The 21,424-nt window shown below is 47.9% G+C and overlaps 1 protein-coding gene across 10 annotated transcripts in view; it reads left to right on the top strand.

The window, feature by feature from the left end:
• Positions 1 to 21,424, top strand: part of GRAMD1B (GRAM domain containing 1B) — a 110,235-nt gene that overhangs the window by 82,826 nt on the left and 5,985 nt on the right. For 9 of the 10 annotated variants that reach the window (XM_014939968.1, XM_014939965.1, XM_014939966.1 and 6 more), the window contains 14 exons: positions 1,111 to 1,131; positions 9,519 to 9,603; positions 10,495 to 10,598; positions 10,757 to 10,852; positions 11,318 to 11,398; positions 13,143 to 13,258; positions 13,735 to 13,891; positions 14,539 to 14,728; positions 15,091 to 15,234; positions 16,375 to 16,493; positions 17,713 to 17,855; positions 18,512 to 18,615; positions 19,017 to 19,220; positions 19,443 to 19,533. In XM_014939968.1, the coding sequence (XP_014795454.1) occupies positions 1,111 to 1,131; positions 9,519 to 9,603; positions 10,495 to 10,598; positions 10,757 to 10,852; positions 11,318 to 11,398; positions 13,143 to 13,258; positions 13,735 to 13,891; positions 14,539 to 14,728; positions 15,091 to 15,234; positions 16,375 to 16,493; positions 17,713 to 17,855; positions 18,512 to 18,615; positions 19,017 to 19,220; positions 19,443 to 19,533 (1,655 nt within the window). The remainder of the gene's footprint in view (positions 1 to 1,110; positions 1,132 to 9,518; positions 9,604 to 10,494; positions 10,599 to 10,756; positions 10,853 to 11,317; positions 11,399 to 13,142; positions 13,259 to 13,734; positions 13,892 to 14,538; positions 14,729 to 15,090; positions 15,235 to 16,374; positions 16,494 to 17,712; positions 17,856 to 18,511; positions 18,616 to 19,016; positions 19,221 to 19,442; positions 19,534 to 21,424) is intronic. The other variant, XM_014939967.1, reaches the window with a different exon arrangement.

Below are 21,424 nucleotides of genomic sequence, written 5' to 3' on the forward strand. Positions count from 1 at the left end.
TGCAGTGAAATATTGCTTCTGTCCGTGTCTATTGGACTCAACTCCCCCAGATGTGTTGTAGACATGCCAGTGCTGGCTGGGAGAGGGGGACGGGCAAGCTGTGTGGTTGCTGACACACAATGTGCCTGGCAATACACACTGTAGCTGACCACTGTTAGTGGTGAAGGGCTACAGTGCCCCCAAGCTTCATTGCCCGGAGGTAAATCCCCCCTAAAATGGGGGATGCCTCTATATTGTCATTTCTGCTCAGCTTCCTGAGATTGGAAAGCCAGCCTGACTGGAGTGGGAGTGTGAAGCTTATTTCTTCCTCTCTCTCTGCAGATAAATCTCACCTCCAGCTGAAAATTGCCAAGTGTGGCTTTCCAAGCTGAGCTAGCTTTTTCATATGCTCCGGTGTGACATGTGGCCTGTCCTCTCAGACCACCTGAAATGCCGTGATAAAGACAAAAAAAATCACATGATGCAAAACACTGTGCACTGACATTCTGAAAAAAACCCCGAAATTCCAGCCTTTTCTTTTTCTTGCTTAGCTTTTCAGGCGATTTTCTTCAGCAGTTTTCCTGGCTCTGTATGTGTCTCCCTTTTAAAATTTAAAATCCTGTTGAAAGTTTTTGCCTGATGGCTTTTGTGAGCAAAATCACGTCCCTCTGGCAGTTCTTGGAGTGCTTACTTGCACAGGGGCCGTTCCATGCAATGTGATTTTTGCAGCCCGGCCAGCAGACGGGGAAGAATGAAGCCTCTAAAGGAATGGCTGGCAGTGGCTCTGAGGGGCTCTCTGTTGCTAGTGGGCGCTGCTGTTCTGCACAAGTGGTGACAGCATGTGCCCGGGAGTTGGTGTGTGCGTGTGTGCGTGCATGGGGACATGCACACGTTATTAGCCTGGATTGTTTCCTATTATGGACTCGTGCTTCTGGATCTGTTCTTTGTTCCTGTAACTGGAAAGAGCTGTGTTAGAGCACACTGCGAAATCCATTGAAATCTTCTGTTTAATCCCACTTTCACTTCACTAATTATACGAAACAGATTGGACCTAGTTTCTTTGTCCGTCTTTCTTTTTGATCCTAAGATCTCTGTGCTAACTAATGCTTCTCTTTTATTTTGTCCTTACAGAAAAGCCAGAGTTGGTATAATGTAAGTACTCCAGTTTCTCTTGTCCCTGGGTGAATACGGGCTGGGTACCTGGGGCGGGGGGGAAGGTGCAAAGGGGCTTTGCGGTGGCACTGGCACATACGTTTCCAAAACGAGGAGATGGAAATGGCTCAGAACTGGTAAAGGAGGACTGACATCCTGAGGGAAAGGATGCCAGAGATAGAGAGCAAAAGCTTTGTCTTTTCACTCTTCTGATGATCTCCACATCCTTTACCTTCCGGTTTCCCAGCAGAGTTGGTCTTGATGTGGTGACAAGCAGAGCTGCCACCGTGCAAACCCTTTGCATCTCTCAGGGTGTTGTGGGGCGAGAGAGGAGTTGTGTTCTGTTGACCTCACGGAAATACAAACCATCTTTTGCTTCTGCCTTGATCTTATTTTCATTCTGCAAGCACGAGTGGCAGTGTTTGTGGTACAAAGCTGGTGGTGTGCAAATTTCCACAATCGGTGTCACCTTTGCACGGTTGAACCCCGGCCCCTCAGGCGCTCTAAAGGAGATACCAGCAGTACCTTGATTTTGTAGGGAAACGGGAGCAGCCATTCCCTGTTCAGCAACAATTCCCTCCTTCCTGCAGCCTGAAAGATTAGAATCGGTGATTTTGGCTGATAAAGTGTGGTCAGGTTTGACAGAGACATGAGACACAGACTTATTTACTTGCTGTATATAGTCAGCACCGGGATAGGAGCAAGGAGGGGAAAAGATGTGATCTCAGAAGCAGAGAGGCAAAGGCATTAAGAATGAAGTAGAAACCACGGTGTGCCAAACTGGTGGAGAAGTGGCAGATAACGGATTGGGGGGGTCAGGCACTTTGGGCAGACTCACAGGCCCAACCAGGCTGCAGCAAAAATGTGACTCTGTGGCCACTGCTAAAGGTGACTTTTGCTATTACACGAGAGCTGCTTCTGACTGTAGCTGCTGAGATCCATCCTCTGCTGCATGATGCTTTGCTGTGGTCTGCTTCTGTGGGTCTCTTGTGTTTTCATGTCCTCTCTATCTTATCTTTCTGTTCTCTTGTTTTTCCTCCATATATTTTCAGCATGAGAGACAGTACATCCGGAGAGTAAGCACTGGCTGCATTTTTTGTGGTTTCCCCCCCTAATTATTTTCCTTTAGAAAACAAAAATCCCCCTGTGTACTAGTTAGTAGAGACATTCTGGCCAGATAAAAGCAGCAATGTGGAAATACGGATAGGCCACAAACTCCAGGAAGGCAGTCAGTCCTACTTGGCAGTATTGCTACCATTAAAAATTTGCTAATGTGTCTTCTTGATATAGTTTCCCTTCTTTGCCGACTCATTCCAGGAAGGATTTTTCTGGCACTTGGTCATTCTGAGTCTTTTATTCCTTTCCCCACTGAGAGCAGCTCTAGAAATGACTCTCTGGAGGCTGCCACCCCTTCATGAAGCCTCACAATTTTCCCTCAATTTTGTTTTACCTCAGCTTCACTATGCTCAGAGCAAACACCCTCCACGTTGTTCTTAGCATCAGTTCAGCAGCCCTGGGTGCCAGGCACTGTACAAACACAAACCAAAAATACAGTCCTTGCTTCAAAGAGCACACAGTCCTCAAACATCCCCAGAGCATCGGTGGTCAGAATACAGGTTTTCTAAGGTGAATTCATTTTTTGCTGCTTTTAACTGGTCTTTTTGTCCTTGTAGTACAGTATCCATCTTTGCCAGTTGGAACCCTTCCTTTTCCCTCTCCTGGATTCCTTTTTCTCTACTTTTTCCTTAAGAAGCTATCAACTTTTCTCACCTTGTATGTTCTCTTTTTGATCCTACCAGTGCTTTTTTGGGATTGAAATCCCTCCCAGATTGAGAAGTGGGAGAAAAGGAGGGAATCAAGGTCATGGATTGGTTTGGCAGGAGACCTGCCCTTTCTTGGTCTTGGTGTGCTCTCTCTGCTTTGCTTTCCAGAAGACAAATACAACCAGGTCCAGGTGCACTGTGAGATTTAGAAAAGAATACTAGTTTGAGAATAAATATCCTAGACCTCATGGGGTTTGCTTTGTGTTCATGTCCTCATGGTGGAAGAGCAGACCATCACTGGGCTGGCTGAGTTCAGTAGCTGCGGAAAGAAAACATCCTTGAGGTGTTTCTTATGCCTTTAGTGAGGAACCACAGACATGGAGGCTCCGGTTTGGAAGAACTGTTATTCTTGCAGAGTAAAACTGTTGGTCAGCTGTGGTTTAGGCTGTGTATGCTTAGCCATCAGGATGCAGTTTGCGTGTCTACTTTGGGCTTTTGTGTCTGCATGTTGAATGATTGTTAATTGATTTATTATTTTAGAAATAACATTTTTTAAATAGACCTAAAACCCCAAATGTTCTCTGTAATTTTGTTTACTGAACCAGGGATGTGACTTACTCTGATGTGCTTAGAGAGGTGGGAAATCTGCGTTTCACATCTGTGATGAGATGAAGGATGAGGTCGCACTGGCTGTGAGGGTGGCAGGAACTCTACAAATTGGTAGAAGGAATTTGTCACCCAGCAGACGTCATTAGAATTAGAGACAAACTGGAGATATATTTTGCTGCCAAAAAGCTGTAAAAGCTTTTCACCTTTGTTCTTCTTCTCTCTGGGCTCCGGGTGCAAGGCCCCATCTCCAAGCATGGAGGAGCTCTTGGTTCTTGTGTCTGGAGATCAGAGATCAGTGTACAGTGGAGGCCCTGAGCCTGGCAAGTCTGCCGTGGTTTTTTTCTGCCTGCTTCTCTCTCAATTGGACTGTTGATCCTTCTTCCCTGACTGTTCCTAAATTAGGCTGTATGTCTCCAATTTTCCATAGCATTTTTAGCTTCCACTCTATAGCAAGGCTCGTTTCTGTAAGTTGCATCCTGTAGTGCCTGTGCTGGTAGATACCAGGCATCAGGAGAATGAGATGATCTTGAAAAGTTAGAGCAAACACAGTTGACAGCGGGGAAGAGGTGAGATTTATATCTGTCCACAAGGTTTTCAGTTTACTATTTAGATGCCAAGGTCTGCCCTACTCTGTACTCCTTTCCTTTGTGTTTACCTACACACATTCCTTTCACCTGCCTTCTCTTTTGCAATCATGCTTGAATTTCTTTCTTCTTATGGTTTCTCCCTGGAAGTGACCTGAACCACCCCCTCTCCACCTAGGTGCAGGATAGCCCCAGAGTGGTTAATGGGGGAAAAAAAATTACAGGGAAAAGACACTAAATGTCTCTTTCAGGTGTTTGTAAATATTACTAGAAACATTTGCTGTCCTAGTAGGTCTGAAAAGATCAACAAGAGGACGGTTCTGCCCACTTGTCTTTGGGAGAGCAAAGTCTGCACTGAGGATTGCACGGAGTGGGACAGGAGCCCTGCACCTGTGGTTCTGCAAACAAAAGCTGCCCACGCAGGGCAGCTCTCAGGCTGGCTTGCAGGAGGTTAAAGTCTCAAAAATAAATCCAGCCAAATAGAAGTAGGTAGCCACGTAAAAGAGAGAGCCCCAGGTTTTCCTTTGGGAAAACTGCGGCAAAAGCCTCTGCACTAGGAAAAAGGAGGTGGCTGAGAGTCCCCAGTGGACTGGGATGCTGTGAAAGGCCTTTCTTTGTGGAGACCTTTGAGCAGTGCTTGCAGCTTCTTAAGAACAATGTCAAGTGATCACAAGACTGAGCGCTATAAGAAATCAGCCTTTCCTGGTCTCGGTGTGCCATCTTTTTTTCTTGCAGTATGCTCTTGGATGCCTTGTAGATACCGGAGTGGAGGGGGAAACTCAGCTGTTGGAAAGAGTACAGTGTTCCCTGTGAAGACAAAGAGAGAGAAATTGTGCATAATTTTAGGGAGAACATCAGAAGCAGCTTTCCCATGAGTGGCAGCCCGAGTCTGATTCAGTAGCAGCAATAATGTAAATGAGGTTTATTGCAAAAATCCAGGCCTGATGATGAGTTAGCAAGGTGCTGAACAAACAGCCTTTTTCTCTGTAAATCAGTGCAATCATTTTTTAACTTCCAGTAACCATTTAATCAAACTATTTCTAGAGCAGTCTCATTCAGGTGTTTTTCATAGGCAGTTCCCCTCAGATTTTCCATAATTTTTGGTGTATGGATTACCAGGCCTGGCACAGTGACTATGCTGTAGAGGCACTCAATTAGAAGTGATCTTTTGGTGCAAGCACATGTAGTGATGAATTCAAATCCACTTTCCACCCCAAATGGCCAGTGATTACTTTGAAGCTTCCTCCTTCTGTTCATTCACTTTTAAAAAGAAAAAAAAAAAAAGAAAGGAATAAAATCTGAGAGACCAGACTGGGTTTTGAAGAAGTGCTATGGGACAGGTGGCCAGTTTCTTTGCTGGCATTAATCAGGATAGCTGTCCTGCTGTCAGTGGGGTCTAAACTCTCCCACACAAGCAGGGAAATGTATTCTGTTCTTTTCCAGTAGTTTCCTGTTCTGTCCAGAAGCAACATAAATCTTCCCTAAAGAGTTAAGAGCGAGTCCATCAGTCATGCAAATCAGATGAGATTTTCCTTCTCTCTTTTCTCTCTGCCTATTACTTTCTCTTCTCTGGTTTCTGTGCCATGTGCTGTACAAGACTATACCTTCCTCAGTTCCTGTGTTGTCAGATTTCCCTGCCCTGTTCCATGCCCCAGCAACAGTTGGTTTAAATTTCCTGTCCGAGGATTTGTTTGTGTATTGACAGGGATATCTTACCGTGGGGAGTCACCCTTTTCTCCCCATTTGCCCCGCTGAGTCTTTTCTCTCCACCCTTTGCAGTGCCATCCTGTCCTGTCTCTCTCTGTTTGCAGTAGAGTTAATGTTTGCTGTCTCCACCTCCAGGTTAGCTCTTCCGATGGCTTGTGCCATTCATCTCTGCGAAGGGAGGTGGGTGGCTGTGTAGACAGAAGCATCCTGGTGGGGGTTTTTTGGAAGTAATCCCATAGGCAGTTTCCAGCAAATAGGGTCATTCAGTAAAGCAATGCAGGTACTTCACAGATGTCTGTAATCCTAATTCTTTGTCCTTCCCAGGCTACAGAATTTTGTTTATTGTCCCCTCAGTCTTTATTGTCCCATACAGATGGATGTACTGCTTTCTTCTAACAGGGCTGAACGCAGAGACCTGTGTGCCATCTAGTACCAGCAAGGCTTTTGTGGTCCATCTGAGCAGAAAGAGAGCTTGTCTTCTCTTCCTGTCAGTGGGCAAATTGAAGTCACTGGCCCTGGAATGAAACAGCGGCTTTGCAGAGGCTTTGTTGCTCACTTGGGGTTTTGTTTTGTTTTGTTTTTTTTGAGATCCATGTGCCCAGTTTGTAAAGGAAGAATGAGGATTTTACTCCAGTATACGTGATTCCCCCCTCAGCACCATGGCTGAGCAGCGCTGGTGTCCTGGTGTGGGGTTTACCTGTGCATTTCTGCACTTGAGCAGAGAGCTGGGCACTCAGGGCAGAGGGATACAGGGATACAGGGAGTTCCAGCGCTCCAAGCCATCTTCCTGGGACCTGCAGGGACTTCATTTGCTGGAGCCTTCCTTTCCAAATGTCATTCATTTCTAATGAACGACACCTAGAAAGACCTATGCTTTTTGGGCTCAGAGATTGAAGGAAGCCCTTGCTCTTCCTTTCCAACTGTCATTCATTTCTAATGAACGACACCTAGAAAGACCTATGCTTTTTGGGCTCAGAGATACATAGAGGAGCAGGCAGAACCCTTGAGATTTCTAACTGTGTGGGTCTCACATGGCTGGTTTCTCACAGCTATATGCCTCAGACTGGTCTCTCCTTACTCCCCTTGTGCCTCTCCCAGCACACTCTGTCCAGCAACTTTCCATTACAGGAAACATCTGCTGGGAGGCAGGGCTGAGCCTGGGTTACTGCAGGGCATTGGCCGACAGAATTACCCAGCTACAGTAACTTAAAGCATGTGCGAGTCAGTTTGGTATCTTCCCCACCCGCTCCTTCCACCAGAAACCTTAACAAAGACTGAAGCTGCCTTTCAGAGCAGAGAGGGACTGGAGAGGAGAGCCCGAGGCAGGCACTGAAGGAATAAGAATAACTGCTTTTCTGGTTTCAAAAGGGGAGGAAAAAAAAAAGCGGCTGAAGTCTCTGAACTGTTTATCGTCCTGTTCGGTCCTGGAAGCTGCGGGCAGATCTGTGAATTGCAGCTGGCCCGCTGGGGGCCTGGCGGTCACAGCGCTTTCGGTGGCTCTCTCTGGCCGTCCTGGGCAGCGGGCTCCGGTCGGGAGGTGCAGATGCCTGGCACGGACCAGCCCGGGACTGCTCAGGCTGTCAGCACTCCTGCAGTGCTGCTTTAAGAGATGCCCACAGCAAGAAGCCGGTGAGACTGGAGCAGAAGAGCACGAAGGTTGCCCACCAGCCCGCTTACCCTAATGAGCCACTTTTTCAAAGTTCTCTGGAGGGCAAATCCTCTCTCAGATCTACAGAGGCTGCTAGGGCAGATGACCTGAATGTGAGCAGGAAAATAGGGGAAGGCACCTAAACTCCTGCCAAGCTGCTGTATCTCTTTCGACTTTGAATCTAAACAAGAAGCGGTGACAGCAGGAACAGGAAAAGCAGAGTTTGAGGACACGGGGAGCTGTGCAAGTGCTGAGGGAACGCTATGGATTCCTTGCTGGAGTGCGGGGCTCTGTGGGATCTCGTGCTGGATCAAGAGCTGCCTTGTCTGCTGTGGGACCTGGAGGGGCTTGTCGACTTATCGCAAGACAGTGTCAGCCCTGGATCAGATGAAATTCCAGCTGTGAGTGTCTCTAAACTGAGCCGTTTGTCACTGTAACAGAAGTTGTGGTGCTAAGCAGAAGTGGCTGTTGTAGGACAGGCTTTAGACAGGTCAGAACATCCCTTACTGCGGGGAAGGGAGGGGAGTGCCCCTCCGCATGGAGACTGTACTGCTAAGTTGGGTTGCTTTAATGCATTGAACCCAAAGCTCAGAGCTGATTACAATCTCCCTTCTCCCCTCCTTTCCCATCTTGTCTGCTTGTCCCAGGAAATCTTGGGTTTGGGCTCTTGCTGGAGCCCATCTCTGACCCAGATCTTTTCCAGATGTTCAGGCTAGAAGTTTGGTGAGTAAAATTCATATTTCTGTCATCTGCTGGTTAGCAGATTTTACTCAAAAGTAAGATACTTTCCTTTAGGCCCACAGGACTGGAGCAAATACTTGAAGTGCTGAGCTGCTGTTAAAAAATACTATTTCTAGTTCATTGAATTGGTGTGAGGAAGAGGGAATGCTTTTGGGGGTGGGGTTTGCCTGTGTTTCCTTCTTTGATTTGACAGCATTTGCAATTTTGTAAGGCTAATGCTAAATAAACTTCCTTATTTCCTCCCTCCCCCGTGACCCCACCAATGCCATTCTCAAACAGAAGGTATTCTGATCTTTTGAGGTCCTTGGTGGGAGGCTCTGAGTTGTGCCCATCTTTACACTTTGGGAGATTTGTGTCGTGCACTTTGATGAGATAGGAGAGGGTTGTTGAGAGGAAATGGAGATAGTGAAGGAAGAGGTTGTAGCCCAGGTTGCTTCACCTTCTCTACATTTGTGGGAGAAAGAACGTGATAGATTAGATGGGAGATACAGGCCTCCTGAATTTGCACCTGCCTTTATTTCAGTCAACTTTGCCTTCAAAAGGTGTTTTGGCTCTTATGAGCAGCTCTCAGCGTGGGCATAGTATGTTGGAGGCGATGTGACGTGGACAGAGTCATGTTAGAGTTTAGTAACCACCAGAGAGGAGGCAGCTCCTGGTCTCCCTCCTGTCAACAGCACCCTTTTCTCTGACGCCTTCCACGAGGCTAAGTGTCTGCAGAATAAGCATAAAACACAGTTGAGTCTCTGCGAGGGCCTCTTTCAGCCACAAAAGTGTACTCACTACGCCAGGGGCTGGTTGTGTGTTCACTGGCTGCCAGGTGGAGCACTTGATGGAGAGAGGAACGGGGCTGACTGCATTAGTCCTGGGCTTTTGATGGCAACGATCGTTCAGGTTCCTCTGGCAGGGCTGCAGCTGTACTCAAGCATCTATTTTCTGGGGTTGCTGCGCTGTTCCTGGGAGAGCTGGGGATTGGTGGCAAACTGATGCATTGCGAACAGAGCATGTGTCATACCTTGTGCAGTCTGGGATTGCAGGAAAAGAGACTTCTCCTGCAGCCACAGCTTCTGTGCAGTTCTGGTTTGCCACCTAGCAGATGTGGGTATGGCCCTTCTACTCTGCACTTGCTCTTCCAAGTCAGGTTCTCCTCTTCTCACATAATGCACTAAATCCCAAATCCTCCCGTCTGTGTGTCCGCTGTGATGGGAGCTCCTAGCCTCATGCTTTGTAAGTGCATCTGCTCCCCCTTCTCCTTACCAAGGTGTTCCTGTTTTCCCACTCCGTTTCTCTGTAACTCATGCCTGCCCCTCTCTTTAACAGGCGCTCTGTTATTTGCAGGTGTTGAGTCCAACATACAAACAACGGAATGAAGATTTCAGAAAACTCTTCAAACAGCTTCCTGACACGGAGCGCCTCATCGTAGGTAAGGTCAGCCCCTTGGTGCAGCGCTCTGTGGCGCTGGCCCTTGGTTTGGGGACGGAAATGCAGCACCCGTGCGTGCAGCTTTTTCTTCAAAGAGATTGTGCCACCAAGGGACAAGCCCGTTGTGTCTTTCTTGGGCACACATGGAACCCCTCCTCACCTTTTCCGTTGGGTTTCATTCATTTTGCTTCAGGGAGAGCAACGGTGACTTCTATCAGTTATGGCTCCGTTTCCTCGTGATTTCAGGAGCATGTTTTCCTCCACAGTGCTCCCCCAGACCTGACAGTGTGTTAGTGTGTGAGCTCTTTCCTCATTTGGCCAGGATTGCATGTCTCAACGTGCATCCTACTGAGCTTCCCTTTTTTCCTAACATCCCTGATGCTCCCTGCTCACACATGACTGCCCTTCTTGTACCCATTTGGGCTTTGGCCTTGCAGCGACTGCCTGGTGCATTGCATCTGCTCTTTTATCTTATGTAACTGGTGATCTCATACCGTGTCTGAGTGTTGAAAGATGCACAGCCTGGCGGAGGAATAGAAATTGTTTAGGGTGCTTAAACCGGGAGAGAAATGAACAGTGGCACTAGAAGGTGAAAAGGAAAAGACAGATTAAAATCTGGAAATAGTACATAGGATGCTACAGAATGACCAGATAATGAGGAAAGATCATCAGTCAGTAAGAGAGATGGTCCGTGACATGCCCTTGGGCAGGAATCATAACCTGGTGGACAGAGCAGGAGCTGTGGCTCAGTTAGTTCTGGCTCTGCCTTTGACTTTCTCCAGGTTTGTGTCAAGTAGCTTCTTCTCTTGATGCCGCTCCTTATCCTCACCTTTAGGCTGTCCTGTCTTCTGGTTTTGGTGCTCCTAAATTATCATCTGTTGTCCTCCCACAGATTACTCATGTGCGCTACAAAGAGACATTCTCCTGCAGGGCCGCCTCTACCTCTCTGAAAACTGGATCTGCTTTTACAGCAACATCTTCCGTTGGGAGACACTGGTAAGGCTGTCAGACTGCCGCATTGAGCATGCCTTTTATGTCAGCTTATTTGCTGACTTGGCTTTAAAAGCGCTCTTTCCAAGGTCTTTCTCATCAGTGTCTCTCTTTACCTGTGTTATTTTTTCTGCCTTCCCCTTTCTGCATGGCTCTGACTGTAGCTGACAGTTCGCTTGAAGGATATCTGCTCGATGACCAAGGAAAAAACAGCACGGCTCATTCCTAATGCCATCCAAGTTTGCACTGACACTGAAAAGGTACATCCTTGAAGCCTCCACCTCTGGGGCCACCCTTAGGGCTGTCAGGGGCCGGGGAATATAAGGGTGTTGCGGGGTTTTTCCACACTGACTGCTTGTGCTACCTGGGGCTTGGGAGGAAGCACCAAGGGAAGAGGGCTGGGTGCGGAGCTTCTGCAGACCTTGGGCTGAGTCTGGAGCACACGTAGCTTGTGTGTGGGGCTGAGTAGGAGATCTGGGTTATGGTAACATATCTCTAATGGAACTTTTCTGTGCTCAGACTCACTTCTGTGGGTGAGAGGCTCTCAGCCTCTCTGGGAGGCCTCCATGGGCTTCAGTCTGTGCCCAAGAAGTGAGCTGTGCTGTGTGGCGTGCTCAGTCCTTCTGTGAACGGTAGCTGGAAAGTGATCCAAAGAGGCTTGTCTTCTTTTTCCCTTTTTGGGCCTTTTCTGAACTAATTTTTTCTCTCTATCTCTTCCCATTCAGCACTTTTTTACTTCCTTTGGGGCTCGAGACAGGACGTACATGATGATGTTCAGACTCTGGCAGAACGCTCTCCTTGACAAGGTAAGAGTTGGGGGTGGGATGAAAGGGAGGTGATGAATCTATGCAGAAGCATAATACCTGTGCCTAACAAATATGCATAAAAAGACCTGGGGACAGTAAGTGCAGGTGTTTAGGCAGAGCAAGTACATAACTGCAGGTTCAATTCCCTTTTTTTGCCTGGAATTCTATGTACGGGCATGTCTCGCACACACAGTAGATGCCACTTTGCCTCTGCTGAGGTGTTGAAGCGTGTGCCTCAGGGAGGAGTTTTTTTGAGGTCTGTAATTCAAGTGAAACCAGCCCAGAAGAAGGCAGTTCAAAACGCAACAGAAATAGCTCACTGAACAGGCAAAGCCCTTAGTAGGTCTGTGCTTCAGAAGTGTAGAGTTCAAGATAAAACAGAAAAAGAGCATGTGTTCAGGGCATCCCAAAACCAGATAAGAGCAATGGTAGGAGTGGGGTGCACTGGGCAAGGGCTCAGTGGGTTGGATTTTAAAATAAAGCCAGGATGTGCACCTGCTGTGCCAGAGGCTCCGTATGTGCTATATTTGATCATCTGAGTATCTGTTCTGCAGTCCATTGAGTATTTCTGGCCTCGCAGCAGGAGTAAGACTCATGAACTGATGTTACCGTGCTACTGGCGTTGCGAGATGTTCCGGCTTCAGTTCGTACCATACTTGGAAGGCTTAAGTAATCAAGCACCCAGAATACCCTGTCCTGAAAATCGGGGTAGTATTTAGTATGCAAAAGGATCGCTTTGCATTGGGCAGCTTGTGTTGCTACCCTATGCTGTAATTTGATCAACCTTTTGAAGCTCCTAACAAAATTCAGTGCCCTTGGTTTCAAGGTCAAAGCAAACAGGGACTGAGATGTGGAGTGACAGAGACAAACTCTTCCAGAGCTTTTTCCAAGTGTATGATCCGTGCCTGGCAGGAGAGAGGGAGAAAGAACCTACTCCATTTTTCCTGCTGAGATGTGTGAATTAGAAGTGGATGTGGGAAGAAGGTGAAACAGACGTTTTTCTTAGATTTCTCATTAGATTTTTTCCCCATGCTTTTGGTTGCTGCTTTTGGGAGCTAGATTAAAAATTTCCTGCCTTATTCCATGCAGTAGCTATGGGAAGAAGCTCAAAGCAGCAACTCAGAAAAAGTTCACTAGATTTGTTTTCCCTCATTACCAAGAAATCTTTGTCATTGGTCATAAATTTCTCATGGGTAAAAATTCATCCCCTTTGATCCTCCACATATTTAAATCACAAGTTCTCCTGCCCCATTTCTTAAGAACCTCAGAACACAGTCATATGGTGATCAACTGACCCGTGTTCCTGAAAAATTGAGCTTTTTTATGAATGATCTTGATAATTCATTTTCTGTTATTAGCTGGAAGTATATACAAGCTTTTCACAATAGTATTTGGTGAGACAAACTCTTTTGGATTTTAAACTACAACAGGAAATGTTATTCTTTGTTGCTATTTTAGATAGTTTTCCCTGCAGCTGTAATTCTTTAGGCAGCTTTAATTTAAACAAACTTGGAGGGGAAAAAACCTCATAAGGCGTTGGGGTTTGGTGTAGTAGGAGGCATTAAATGGAGACACAACAGGAGAGGCAGGGAAAATACATGGGGAGGGAAATGCAGGGTTACTGCTTACATGATTACTCTCACTTCTCCTTTCAGGGCAAGGAATATAATAGTCCTGACAAGGTAGTTCCAAAAATTCATTACATCTCAGTATTCTCAGTGCTGTTCTCTGTTCCTTCTTTTAGCCTCTCTGTCCAAAGGAGCTCTGGCACTTTGTCCACCAGTGTTACGGGAACGAGCTGGGTCTGACCAGTGATGATGAAGACTATGTGCCTCCTGATGATGACTTCAACACAATGGGGTGAGTGAGGAAGGGGTAAAATCTGCCTGTGATGAAGAAAAGATGGCCTCAGGAGAGCAGGAGTCCTGATATATTACGTACCTCACACCTCAAACTGGTGATTGTCCGTGGTGAGAGATCCTGGGTTCTGGTCAAATGTTTGCCTTTCAGTTTGTAATGTCTAAAAAGCTGAAAGCATGGCATTTCCTCCTGGAAGTCGGTAGGAACTGAAATTCCTGCCTCTCTACTTGCTGAGCTAGATGAGCCAGCCATCTGTAAATGCCAAAGCATCCCAACCACAGCATGCTACACGGTCAGAAGGGGCTGATGCTTGTCGGTCTTGGAAAGTTTGGGCATGATCCTCCCTGTACTGAGCCATTTCTGCTTCCGGTCAGACTGGAAACTTCATAGAAGTATTCTTACTTGCTCTGTGTGTCCAGTTGTAGCTGTACTGAGAGGGGTAAATATAAAAACCTGTGTTCTCTGTGGCGTCTCAGCTACTGTGAAGAAATCCCCGTGGAAGAGAATGAAGTCAACGACAGCTCCTCCAAAAGCAGCATGGAGGCCAAGCCAGAAGCTAGCCCTCAGCTGCCAAAGAAATCTGTCACTGCCAGCACACTGACATCTACGGGAAGCAGTGAAGCGCCAGCCTCGGTGAGTGTTCTTCCTCCCCTGCACTGGGAGCCCTAATCCTTTTCTCTGGGACCCCTTAAATGTACGAGGTAACTGTTTGCCCTGCAGCTGGCCAGAGACCTCCAATCCGTGACATCTGTCAGCATGGCATTTGCCCAAGAAAAAGTGAGCAAAGCCAGGAAACCGGGACTCTCAGCAGTAACAGCATTTTCCTTTCTGTACTTTTAGATGAAAAGAAATGGAGTGCTGGAGATAAAAAGGTCATAATTTCTTCTCTTCCTTCAGTTATTCTCTAGGAAACGGTGTGTGCCCTCACAGTGTTACGTCAGAGCAGACCTTGTTTAGATATAACCGCAGATCTTCTGAGCTGCACTGGGCTTGTTCAGGGGCAAACCCAGAATTGTTTGTGTTCTTGTCTGAACAAACACAAAGCCTTGTGTATGTCCCAAGCTTGAACTGTTCTTTGAGAGGAAGTGATCTAACGTGTCCATGTGTTTTACAAACACCATAGGGTAACCTTCCTCCTCTCTGTATTATTTGATTTCCAGACATGTCGAGGCCAGATGTTCAAAGGTATGAAAATTGGCCCACAGATGTAAAGTTTTCAGAAATAACCCCCAATTTCCAGGTGCTGATCTTGTCCTCATTATCCTCTCTCTGTGCTGCAGTTTGATGGAGTGCTACCAGAAGAGGAGGAGGCAGTGGCAGAGAGTCCTGTGGAAAAAGACATTGGCATTGCAAATATCATGGGAGAGAAGATAGAGATCATTGGCCCCGTGAACTCCCCTTCCCTAGACTTCAATGACAACGAAGACATTCCCACTGAGCTCAGTGACTCCTCAGAGACCCATGATGAAGGTATGCGGGGAAGGGCCATGCCATCAGTCTTTCTCCTGTCTTTCTAGTGAAGGACTGGAGTGGCAAATATTGAATTCCTTTTCTGGACCTTAAGAGTTCAGAAAATGCAAAGAATTCCCATCCCGGGCTGCAGGAGGTGGACTATTTGGAAGGATGTCCTTAAAATAACCCATGTAGTTAATTACTGCTTGTGACGTTCCAACTATTGTCCTGGGATGAGTGGAGGAAAAGGGTTAGAAGTACATCCTTTGGGTTCCTTCTTCAGAGGGTAGAACACTAAGGTGCCTGGTACTGTGAAAGCACAGCCTCTGATGTTGGCACGGAGGGTGATGGCTGGGGCTTGTGGGCTTGTTTCCCCACAGGGGAAGTCCAAGCCTTTTATGAGGATCTGAACGGCCGTCAGTACGTGAATGAAGTGTTCAACTTCAGCGTGGACAAACTGTATGACTTGCTCTTCACGGACTCCCAGTTCCAGAGGGACTTCATGGAACAGCGCCGGTTCTCTGGTAAGCTGCTGGAGCCCGGTCACTGATGGAGGCTGCGTTTCCTGCGGGGTGGAGAGGCCTCTCCAGAAGGAAGGTCTTTCACTGAATTTCACTGAATTTCTAGAGTTGGAAGGGACCATAGAGATCATCTAGTCCAACCCCCCTGCTGAAGCAGGATTGCCTAGAGCTAGAGCATGTTACTCAGGAGCATCCAGGCGGGTCTTGAAAATCTCCAGAGAAGGGGACTCCATGACCTCCCTGGGCAGCCTGTTCCAGGGTTCCGTCACCCTCACTGTGAAGAAGTTTCTCCTCATATTTGAGTGGAACCCTTTATGTTCCAACTTGTGCCCGTTGCCCCTCGTCCTCTCAGTGGGAACCACTGAAAAGAGTCTGGCTCCCTTGGTCTAGAAGGTCTTGGCACATGCCTTGAAGGTGTAACTTTGCCTGGCACTGTGAAGAAGTTTCTCCTCATATTTGAGTGGAACCCTTTATGTTCCAACTTGTGCCCGTTGCCCCTCGTCCTCTCAGTGGGAACCACTGAAAAGAGTCTGGCTCCCTTGGTCTGGCTGGTCTTGGCACATGCCTTGAAGGTGTAACTTTGCCTGGTGACAGAGGGACTGGGTAATATTCTGATTAGATGTTGGGACAGCTGTAGTCTGTACTGATGACAGTAATCAAAAGCAGGTAGAACCACCCTTGTTTGGCTATCTAGTTTTATTTTCCAAGAGCCGGATCTAAGTTTGTGGAAGAAGCAGATGTTTATTTTTTAACATCAGTTAAGGCCTGATCCTGTGTTCAAGGCTTAACAGTGTGAGGAAAAGCTCTTCCAGCTTCACACTAGACACTGGCATGGACTGTGCAGTGGATGATGCAAAGAGAGAGTCCCTTGGCATGCTGTATCCTCCTGACCCTGTAGGTTTGCTGAAGGAGATGTGTCCCCAGCCTCTCCCCTTTTCCTTGCACTTCTAAGAGAGGAAAATACATTTAGTACAAGAGACCTTTCTTTTGCATTTGGTTGAGCTCTAGTGCTTCTGCAGCCAAGCTCTCCAAGGGGAAGGAAATACTGTCCTGAGCTTGATTATACAGTTATGCCTTTCCCGAGGGAACTGAACCGAGGTCCCTCTCCAATTACTTGAATGGAATATTGTTTTGTCCTCTCAGATATTATCTTTCATCCCTGGAAGAAGGAAGAAAATGGCAATCAGACCAGAGTGATCTTGTATACCATTACCCTCACCAACCCTCTGGCCCCCAAAACTGCCACTGTCACTGAGACACAGGTATGTGAAAGGGGAGCAGGGGTGTAATGCTTTGGAGAAAACAGATCTGTGATTTATTTTCTGGTCTTAGGCATGCTGCTTTGCGTAGTCTCATTCTCCCTATCCATTTCTTTTTACACATTTTTCTTGTATTAACTTGCTACCCAGTGTTGCTGCAAATATGAATAGCTAATCCAGGCTTTTATATTACTGGTGAGGACAATTAGCTGACCTTTTTAAAAAGGGGAGCATCTGCAACACCCGGAGGGGCCAGGCCAGCTATATTTAGTAGGGCCTGCAGCTAGAGAGGGAGGAAAAGTCTCCTTTGATGTCCAGAGATATGTTTAAGTGGCCAAAGCTAAATGCTGAGTTAGCTCAAGGGGATACTAAGAGGGAGCCAAGGAGAGATGGGGCCCTGAGCATTACATTTCAGGGAGAGGAGAATCCCAGCATCAAGGTGTGCCCTGCAAGGATGGGATGAAGCGTGCTGTTCGGAAGCAAAGACTGGGTACAGGGAAGACTAAAGAAAGACAAGGGGAGAGCAAAGTGATGGGCAAAGGGACCAGTACACTTTCAGGCAAGCAAGGACGTGGCCTATTTTACTCTGAATTTAGGGTCAAACCACCGAGACACACTCTGCTGTGTCCTCGCTGCAGAGGTAAGTGGAAATAGTCTGGGAGAGAAGCCATGCTTTTGCATTTGGATCTGCAGTTCACTGTGTCTGTCCCCTTTGTGAAGTTTGTTCTGGGGCAACGAAAGAACCAGATCAGAAGCCCTTAGAAGAAGTAATTTACATGTTCTTATAGTGGTTAGAATCACAGAATAATTTACACCAGAAAGGACCTCTGATCAAAACAGGGCCACCTCTGATTTTAGGTCAGGTTGCTCCCTGAGAGGCCAGATGTCAGCTTAATGAGAAGAGGTGACACTTGCAAAGGTCCCAAAGAACTGGCCCTCACGTGGCAGTGTGTGTAACTCTGACAGAAAATACTGGAGGTTTGAGCTGCTGGAACGGAATGCCCCTTTTGAAATATGCCCCTGGGAGACATCTGAGTGAAACCCTTGGTTTCCTTGAGTGGGCCCTCCCTTAAATGAGAGCCGTACACAGAAGAATTGCAGAGATGGGGCTTGGGCGTGGGTGTGTCTCTTCTCCAGGGGTAAAGTCTAGTAAAGGTGCCAGTCTATCAAAGCCATGTTCTAACCAGACTAATAGTTGCCTTGCATGCTGTCTTTTATGCAGACAATGTACAAAGCCAGCCAAGAAAGCGAGTGCTATGTCATAGATGCAGAGGTGCTAACTCACGACGTCCCCTACCATGATTATTTCTACACCATTAACCGCTACACGTTGACTCGTGTTGCCAGAAACAAAAGCCGACTCAGGTACACTTCTTGTGGGATAAAGAGCTTTACTGACGACCAAAAGTCACCTTGGGGTGGGAGTTGTGCTCTTTGGTGTGGTAGAAGGGTTTGGGGAGAACTTAGCCTTGTTTCTGTGTCCTGTTTCTGGAACCCTCCTATCACAAAGAGTTACCGTAGGGGCTACTGCCTGCTGTGGTGGCATCGAGCAAACACTAGATCTGATGCAGAGCACTTACAGCTGAGTCAGGGAGAGGATTTACAGACTTTTCTTGCCCCCATATTGACAGCAGTGGTTTGCAGGGCCAGTTGTCGCACACAGGACGTACTTTCCGGGACTGTGCCTCTGAGAGGCACTGGAGGGACAAGCAGAGGAATTTGGTACCAGGCAAAGCCATAGGCTTTTGTGTTTGACTCTATAAGTAAGCTAAATGTCTGCCTGCCACGTGGCTGAAGGTCTCGGGAGTCCTCTCAGGGGAAGCTCTCTTGAGGCCTTCCTGCCACTGCCTTGGGAAGGACTTTTCATGCAGTGCTTCTCCTCGAGAGACGCAAAGGGCTGAGACCATTCCAGAAATAACAGTGTGCATGATTACTTCTCATATTTACAGTGATTAGGATTGTGAATTGACATCACCTTCAGGAAGCAAAACTGGGAGAATGACTTTCCTTTCTTCACATAGGGTTTCCACAGAGCTACGATACAGGAAACAGCCTTGGGGGCTGGTGAAATCCTTCATTGAGAAGAATTTTTGGAGCGGGCTAGAAGATTATTTCCGACATTTGGGTAAGAGTGGCAGTGGCTGGATCTGCAGCAGTGACCCACAGTCAGTGGCACCTTCCATACTTTATGCACGTCTCCCTGCAGGAGGGCATCCCTCTGCCAGCCTACTGGGGCTCAGACCTCGGAGCAGCTTATGGAAGGGGCCAAGCAAAGTTATTACCATGGTGTTGGTAGCACTTGAATTAATCGGGTCATCAAATCCTGCTCTCTGGCAGGAGCGCAGGCAGCCTGGGGGCAGTGTTTGGCAGAAGGTGTAAGGGATGTGGAGCGTGTCCTCTGGTATGGGCCTCTTGGACCCTGCCAGCTTGTTTGGTGCGGCACCCGTGCCGTCAGAGGGCCTGACTCTGTATCTCTGCGAGGCCAGTGCCACTTGCATTAAGTGCTTTCCCTCGCCATCTCTGCAGAGAGTGAACTGACCAAAACGGAGAGCACGTACCTGGCTGAGGTCCACAGACAATCCCCCAAAGAGAAAGTGAGCAAGCAATCGACCGTGCGCCGGAGGAAACGGGCCCATGCCCACCTGCGGGTGCCGCACTTGGAGGAGGTGCTGAGTCCCGTCACCACCCCCACGGATGAGGAGGTTGCGCATCGAATCAAGCATGTGGCAGGTGAGGAACTGCAGACCCCTCACGCCTGGGGACGGAGAGCCGGGTGCTCCTGGTGAAAAACTGGAGCTTTGTTCAGGGAGGGTTAATGGGAAGAGGGGCCAGGGCTTCCCAGGGCAGGGAGGATGTATTATGGTTGAGTGAGGGGGAGGGGTGGGTAGAGGGATGAGGGTTGCCCTCCCCACAGGACAGCACTTCCCACTCTAAACACATCGTTCTCCTCAGGTTCCACTCAGACACGGCACATCCCTGAGGAGAGCCCCAGTGGCTTCCACCTGCAGAGTGTCTCTAAGCTGCTCCTTGTCATCAGTTTTGTGTAAGTGCTTTTTTTTGCTTTCCTTCACAGTCAGCTTTTAACGACATTTGATTCTTTCCTGTTTCTGATGTTCTGTGCTCCCTCATGCCAGTTTTTTTCTCTCATATATTCCTCTCTGGTCCCAAACTTTGTGCAACACGGAGGAGAGAAAAGCAACGACAGGCAGAAAAGAACGAACTAAAATTTCCCCCAAATGCCCCATCAACTGTTTTGTCTGCCTTGATCCCACCCTTTGCCAGTACTTGTCTGGCCACTTAGCTGACTCTGTAGGTTCTGGATCTTATTTTATCAAAGTTCTCTCCTTTCCCCTCAATTTTGACCTTGTTTTAACCAAACACGGCTTTCATAGACCTGGGAGTCCTAAATTCAGGCCAGCTCTGCTGTCTGAGGCACAGGCAACGTTGATAGTGGCGCGCAGGGCGAGGGGCAGCTGTGCAAGAAGAGGGTAGTCAATAGTTAAAAAGAGAAGAAATCCAACAAGTAGAATCTTTTTTATTTCAGGGACTCAGTTAAGAGATTTTCAGTAACATCTTGAAACTGTGGGGTTTTTTATTTATTTCAAGTAAGTCGTTTAATGGGATCTGCTGACAAACTAGCTGTTATCATGAAAGGTGACCATCCAAAGCTGTCTGGGAGTTACTGGGCTATCCCAACGGGGCTCAGGGTATGTGAGGAGTCTTGTCTGTTACTTCTTTCCTCTGGTCTGGGAAAACCTATTCAGGGCTGGGTCCTGGGCAGTGATTTTGACAAGAGATACCATCTCAGAAAGAAGCTGGACCACTTAGAGATGATTTCTACAAAATAAGGGTAGAAACACATGAAGCAAGAGAGATTGGCATGAATTTCACCAGTTCAGCAGCAAGAACTACGTTTGGTTTGGGTCCCTTTTCTGCTCTCAGCTGTCAGTCCAGGGCTTGGCTGGCTGGATGTGTGCCCACAGGGAGCTGGGCACCGGCCCCTCCTGTCCCTGTGCCTCACTCCTTGTGCCTAAACCCAGGTGTATTCACTGTTTCTGTGGGGCTGACAGGAGCTTTCCTGTGTTAGAGCTGCAGTGGTTGCTGGGCAGGGCTGGGAAGCTGTATGGTCTGTAGGAGCGATCCCAACAGGACAGGTTTTCTCATCGCTTAGGGAAGGGAAACACACTTAACCCCAGAGAAACAGCAGAACTTGGGCTCATTCTTTTCTTTAACTCAATCCACCTTTCAGCGAGGTGGGAAGAACCTGAGATTTGCAGGCTGAGGTTACTTTTAAAATTGAGCTCCTTTCTGCATTTCCTTTTCCTGGGGCTGGGGGGGTGGATATGAAGACTGCAGGGGTTTGCAGCAGCAACCCAGCTGGTTGCTGGAATGATAAGCAAGGTAATGTCACGATGAGAAGATAGCCTTGTGCCATCTTCTGTGTCTAAACTTTGGCTAGGAAGGCACAAACCTTTATAACAGTCTTTCCTGCCAGGCCACTAGCTTAGCTTAGAGTGGTCAGAGAGCCCTCCAGAATGTTTCCAGAACAGTCTTCTGGCCGGTGGCCATCCGCCTGACTGAAATGGGTGATAGTGGGCCATTCTTCCAGCAAAATAGCTGCACTATTCAGAGCCAGGCACAAGCATGTCATTTTGGAATCTGTTCCCTGCGTGTGGCTGCCGGGAGGAGCGGCAGTGCCCATGCGTGGCGGCGGTGGGGTGAGAGGAGAGGAACGGTGTCCGGTCCAAGCGCTGGTGTGTTCCCGTGGCCGGAGCTGGTGCCCGCAGGCTGCGACCTGTGCTTACGTGTCAGACAGTGCCCTGCAGGGGGGAGCTCTGGGCTTGTCTGCCAGAGCTACACACAGCTCACCTTCTGCCCAGCGAGTCTCACCATCAGTCACATGCACACGGTTATTTGTCTGTCCTTCCCGCCTC

Source organism: Calidris pugnax, unplaced genomic scaffold (assembly GCF_001431845.1).
Source record: "Calidris pugnax isolate Ruff unplaced genomic scaffold, ASM143184v1 scaffold92, whole genome shotgun sequence".
Lineage (NCBI taxonomy): Eukaryota > Metazoa > Chordata > Aves > Charadriiformes > Scolopacidae > Calidris > Calidris pugnax.